This window comes from Corylus avellana, chromosome 2, assembly GCF_965113065.1.
Source record: "Corylus avellana chromosome 2, dhCorAvel1.hap1.2, whole genome shotgun sequence".
Taxonomy (NCBI): Eukaryota; Viridiplantae; Streptophyta; class Magnoliopsida; order Fagales; family Betulaceae; genus Corylus; species Corylus avellana.
The window spans coordinates 39,411,421-39,417,822 of NC_142491.1; the positions used below are offsets into that span (position 1 = coordinate 39,411,421).

The window sequence follows — 6,402 nt, forward strand, 5'->3', positions numbered from 1 at the left end:
CTTAATTTGTATGTCTGTCTGTCTGTCTGTCTGTCTTGTGTATTAATATGTGTGTGTGGTGAGGTTAAGGGGTAAAGGAGGGCAGGCGAAGAAGGTATAGAAACTAATATAGATGGACGGTACTTCTATGAACCCTTTGGTTACTTTACTTGAGTACTTCGAATCTTCCTCAATGTTCGTTTGATTTGCCCATATATGCCAAAGCCAATTACCCAAAAAAAGATTTCACTAAAGGCTCTAGGATTTGATCTTAATTTGTATATAAAAACTAGCAGACTTTAACTAATCATTGGTTTGGAGTTTTCTAGATGTACTTACATATATTATAGATACACAAGTATATAAGTATATTAATTAAATATCATTTTAGAGTAATCTAAGACAGTTTTGTATTATAGTTGCGAGATAAAAATGTAATTTTTAACATTACTTATTTATTTATTCATATTATGTAATATTCTATCATATCTATTTAATGTGGCAATCTCAATTAACTATTGAATTATTATTATTATTATTATTTTTTAACAAGGATTTGATCTAATGATATGGTAGATTGAAACTGTTACATCAATATTGTGGGGTGAATATAAAATAAAAAATGTAATTTTAGTATTACTCTATCTAATAATACAAAAAAAAAAACAAAAAAAAAATTTACAAATACAATTCACTTAAGCAATTTCCTTTTTAGTGTGGACAAATCAAATTATATACAAAAAAAAACTCATCATTTACTTTGTTGGCATTGTTGCAAAATGTTATTTTAATAGCTTTCAAAGTTAACAAGATATTTTCATTCATTCATTAGTTGAGAGTCAAAACAAAAGCAATCGATCTAGAATATCCATCAGTAATCGTGGATATCTTTAATAATCCTCCACTTGATTTTGTAACTTTGAATGATTTGGCACGTACGTGGAGTTCCAAATGCTTCGAGTAAAACCTCAAATTTTTATAGGATTTTGGAGGGTGGCAGAAGCCCAATTAACCACGTAAAAGCGCCTTCGTAGGATAATTTCCCTTGATCTCCAACAGCAATAAAACTAGACGTAACCTCCCTAATCCAATAAAATCTTAATCACGACAGAAGTAAGATTGAGCTTACAACTCAATATCTATATGATGAGAAATTACATCGTACAAGTAATTGACCTTCCAAAACCCTATAGTTATCATAATGCCCTCGATCTCTTTAATCTTATTGATCTCCCCTTACAAATCCCAAGAAGCAATTAAGTAAATTTAAAATATTTCTTGGAGGCCATTTCATTTGACTTCTGATCAAAACAAGATGCATGCTCAACCCCGTTATGTTTGTTTCTTGTCTCCAAAACAAAAACATTAATAATTTAATAAATAATTTCAAACACAAAATATTCAAAATTGCTTTTACTTTTATGTCACTTCACCACATTTTTTTCAAATTAAAAACAAAAAGTACTCCTAAAACACATTAACAAACATTTTTTTTTTTTTTTTTACTTTTATTATTCGATATATATCCAATTAATTATTGTTAATTAATATATATTGACTATTGCTATTTTTTTTTTGACATGTTCACACAAGAGGAGGGAGGGAGATTCGAACTAGATACTACCGCTTTATAAGGCGTGGCTACCTCTTGGAGACTTGACTATTGCTATTTGTTACTTAATTTATGCTCACATATTTAATATATATTTACTACTTTTACTTGATAAATAATATACTACCTCACGTATTAATATATATGTACATATTAATAAATATATATGAGTCGAGCTTTGTATGAGCTTGTTCACAAACATTAACCAAATTGAGTCAAGTTTATACGAGTCTGTATTGTTTAATAAGTGGGCATAATTTCATGTTCACGAACGGCCTATTTAATAATTGAGTTGAGTTTAATCAATTCAAACCCGAGTATGTTCACAAGTAGTTCTGATAGTGAGCTCTTCAAATACAAACTAAATTTGAGGAGAAAATTTTATTTTTTAAAATCTGAAGAGCAACTTTAAAAGTAACTAAAATATAACAAAATCTTTATATATTACTCTATTGTAACACGATCTAGAGTTGGAAAAAGAAGTGTATTGCATTAAAGTGAAAAGAGAGTGAGAGGAAATAACATAAAAAAAATGAGTAGGGAGTGAATTTTGGCTCTTTGTATGGAGGTTTATGACAAAACTAAATATAGGGAGGAGAGTAGAGAGTTAGTTGGAGCATGTTTTTCTTGTAAATTAGCCCAAATTTGACTGAAAATTGGTATTTAGAGAGCCTATTGGGAACGCTCTTATACTCCTATTTGAGTTTTCCTTTTTTTTTTTTCTTCTTCTTCTTTTAAACAAGGGTTAACATGTAAGTGTATATATATATATATATATATATATATAAGTTTTTTTTTTTTTTTTTCTTTTTTTAATTCAAAGCGGGAGAGGGGGAAAAGGGAAATATATATATGAGTTGATTGGTGAAGGCCACGTCTATGGCATGTGGCATTTCCCTTAAGTATGCCATATTCATTGCCATTGGTCCATTGGATATCCAACTCGTTTATGCCTGACCCCATCATCACCGCGAATAGCCCATTAGCCAATCTGGTGAGGGTCCACAAGCCCAAATTGCCTCTTATGTTAAATCACAACCGTTAATCAAATTGGTCCAAATAATTTCATTCACCGTCATATTCTCTCTCCGGCTCTCGAGTTTCCATCAGATTCTCTCCTTTGTTTACACTTTGCAGATCTTTCTCTCTCTGCAGCCAGAGCCAATTTGTTTATACCCCAAAGTCTCAGGCCCTCTTGGGGCTTGGTCAAGAAAAATACTATGATAAAACTGCCCAACGGAGTCAAGAAAATGACGAACTCAAAAGGCAAAAAGTGAAAAGCCCCACTCAGATTCACACGCATCAAATGAGTTTTCGCCGAATACCCGTATCGGGATTTTCATCTGGTAAGCAAAGCTTGGACCTTTCTATCGATTTTCACATCTGGGTATCTCAAATTTTTCTTTTTTTCTTCTTGGAATTTGCTAATTATGAATTCACAAGGGGATGGGTTTTTCCCGGACGAAGTTGTTCTTCAAATTCTTGCAAGATTGCCGGTGAAGTCCCTATTCAGAAGCAAAACCGTGTGTAAACTTTGGAACAGATTGTCCTCGGACAAGTATTTTGTCCAGCTCTATAATGAATTGTCTGTCAAGAACCCTATGGTATTGGTTGAGGTCTCAGAGGCATCAGAATCGAAATCTTGCTTGATTTGTGTTGATAATCTGAGGGGTGTTTCTGAATTTTCTTTGGATTTCTTGAAAGATAGAGTTAAGGTTAGAGCCTCGTGTAATGGCTTGCTGTGTTGCTCGAGTATTCCTGATAAGGGTGTTTACTATATCTGCAATCCAATGACTAGGGAGTTGAGGTTGCTTCCTAGGAGTAGAGAGAGGCCTGTGACTCGGTTTTACCCTGATGGTGAGGCCATTCTGGTTGGTTTGGCATGCGATTCCTCGAGTCAGAAATTTAAGGTTGTGTTGGCGGGCTATCACCGCTCTTTTGGTCATAGGTCGGATGGAACTTTTATATGCTTGGTTTTTGATTCGGAGTTGAACAAATGGACAAAGTTTGTGTCATTTCAAGATGATCATTTCACGCACATGAATCGGAATCAAGTTGTGTTTGTGAATGGCTCGTTGCATTGGTTGACAGGTAGTTGGTCTGGCATTCTTGTGCTTGATTTGGATTGTGAGATATGGAGGAAGATGCCATTGCCTGAGCAAGTCAGCTATGGTTCTGCTGGGAATAGGATTTATTTGTTGGAATCAGATGGTTGCCTGTCCGTGGTGCAGATATCAGATGCTTGGATGAATATTTGGGTATTGAAAGACTATGAGAGGGAAGAATGGCAATTGGCTGATAGGGTGAGTCTTAGATGTATCAGAGGACTTGTTCCGGGCATTTTCCCGATAAGTCAGACAGGTGAATATGTTTTCCTAGCAACTCATAAGCAGGTGTTGGTGTATCAGCGGAAGAATCGAGTGTGGAAAGAAATGTACTCCGTGAAGAACGGCTCGACGCTTCCATTGTGGTTCTCAGCTCATGCATTCAGGAGCACAATATTCTCCTGTCACTAAGGTGTGGACTTACTACATCTGCTGAACTCTGCTGTAAATAAACTTCTTTGTCGAAACAAAGCACTGCTACTCAATTGGCCAATTTTATTTGTTGAAAATTTGATGGTTTTTTTACTTATTTAAGTGTAAAGTTTTCAATTTAAGCTGTCGTTTGGGCTTGAATCTCCTCACTTTTGCAAATGAAAAACAGTGAGGCTGGTTTTTTCTTGGATTCGGAAATTTAATTCTCCTTGTTCCTCAGCTTGAAAGGTAAATAAAAGATATTCTTTGTTCAATGATATTGCATGAAGTTGATTATTACTACTACTTGTGCATATTTCTGATTCATTTTGGTTGGTGATGCTGATCCCATCACATTGCTCTGTATATAGTTCAGTACTATATTTAGTTTGCTTCTCAAGGTTTCCATGAAACTTCAAGATCCATTTTTTGATTCTCAAGCTTTGATCTTCGCATCGGTAACTCATAAAAGAAGAGTTTTTCATTCTTCCTTTTACAGTTTTACAGCAAGAAAGCAACCAAGCAAGTCTATATAACGCCATCTCTTGGCAGTTATTGGTTGCATGATCAAACTGCAAATTTGTTGCCTTTAGTCTGATCATGTTATTTATCTTTAAATAAGAACCTTGTTTGTAATCCTATCCAAAATTTGAGACTTGAGAGCTTGAAGATGTTCTTGGATGCTCTCAAATGAGATATTCGCAGCCTTGACAATGTTGATTGTAGAAGAACCTTGTTAGTAATCCTATCCAAATTTTGTTAGGCGTTTGGCGGAGGAAGGGCTAGTGGTCTGGCGGCAGCAGGAACTTCCTCCAATCTGACCAAGTTTTCCTCCAAATCTGATAGAGCCCTTAGTTTGTAGAAATATTCATTTTTTCTTCCATCTCCATAGCATGGACCGGACTAGAAATTTAGTTTCATGGGACAACTAAAAATAATACTTTCTGAATGGCAAAAAATTAATTTTAAAGGGTAAACATTAGAAAACTCTAAAACTTTTGAGGGGCTAGTGCCCCTACCCATACACCTAGTTTCATCCGTCCTTTAGTGATCTCAATCCCACTTAATTCCCTCCCCTTCCCAACTCTTTTTGTTTTGGCTCTTTCTTTTTCTTCATCTTCTTTTGTCCTTTTTCCTTTGTGCGTGTGAGTGCGTTTTTTTTTTTGGTTCTATTCTTGTTTCTTGGCGTGTTTTGCTTATGTACTGGGGGGGGGGGGGGGGGGGGGGGAGGGGGGCGGAGGGGGGATGGGAAACGGAATCTATTTATAGTTAATATACTGTTTGGTGTACCTACAAGTACGAGGTGTGCCTCATTTATCTCTCAATCCTACTAATCTTTTGATTCCCAAGTTTTGTTACACTGTAAGCCAAAAAAGAAAAAATGCCACCAATTAGAATAGTTGACAACTTCAATTAAATTTTTTTAACTAATGTAATCTAGAGCTTTCGTTAATATTCTAGGTGATGCATGTTTTTGCTTGGAGAGGCATAAAGCAATGACAGATTTCGGCCTTGCAAACAATGAGTCGTCATGAACGAAAACAATACCAATACGATACATTTTCTCGTGTTCTTTACATTCAATGAAGGTATAATATGTATACCGGAACAGATTCATAGATATTTACAATATGTTCCCTATGATAAATGGGGTCATGAATTATGGCCAACAAACAATACGAGCGGTAAGGTACATTGGTCAAAGTTTCATGATTCCCTTATCCCATGCAAATTGTTTACCTGTAACGATTCAATATTCCTATGAAAAATTAATCATTCCAGAACGTTTCGGCGGTTGAATACATTTTGAGTTTGATAAATGCATTGCTTGTGAAATATCTATTCGTGTATACCCTATAGATCTACATGTTGATTGGAAATTGGAAACTTATATTCGAAAACATTTGCATAGTTATAATATTGATTTCAGAATCTATATATTTGGTGGTACCTGTGTTGAAACGCTGAACACCCTTTATAGTATCAACCATTTAATCGCATTCGATGTTAGATTAGAGGAGGATCAAGGAACTTAGAATCCTATCAAAGTGCATTGTTGGTATTTGAGCTCTTTTGCTCCAAGGATTTTAATGTTTTCAATGTGGCATATATATGCACCATATAGGATCAGCACTCTATGTTGATTTCATGGCTTGGTTTCTTCCAGGAAGAAGAAGGGTCTTGTGCTATCTACAGAGACTCAATGTTTATATTTGTATTCTATTGGCAAAGTCGTATGTTAATAGATTGTTATACAATTGTTATATGATTGGGATAATGTATCAGTGAAAATTA

General features: G+C 34.9%; 1 protein-coding gene across 2 annotated transcripts; it reads left to right on the top strand.

Moving 5' to 3' along the window:
- The first annotated feature begins 2,672 nt into the window (after positions 1-2,672).
- Positions 2,673-4,385, top strand: LOC132187977 (F-box family protein). Of its 2 annotated transcripts, XM_059602400.2 has the most exons (2): positions 2,673-2,937; positions 3,035-4,385. In XM_059602400.2, the coding sequence occupies exons 1-2, from the start codon at positions 2,898-2,900 to the stop codon at positions 4,105-4,107; spliced, it is 1,113 nt and encodes a 370-aa protein (XP_059458383.2). In that variant the 5' UTR covers positions 2,673-2,897; the 3' UTR covers positions 4,108-4,385. The 2 variants fall into 2 exon arrangements, with proteins under 2 accessions (XP_059458383.2, XP_088369765.1); XM_088513639.1 differs by having other exon boundaries at positions 2,673-4,385.
- Positions 4,386-6,402: the final 2,017 nt, after the last annotated feature.

Coding starts and splice junctions, on each gene's coding strand:
- LOC132187977 (XM_059602400.2), top strand. CDS start 2,898: ATGAGTTTTCGCCGAATACCCGTATCGGGATTTTCATCTG. Junction 2,938..3,034: donor CGTATCGGGATTTTCATCTG/GTAAGCAAAGCT, acceptor TGAATTCACAAG/GGGATGGGTTTTTCCCGGAC.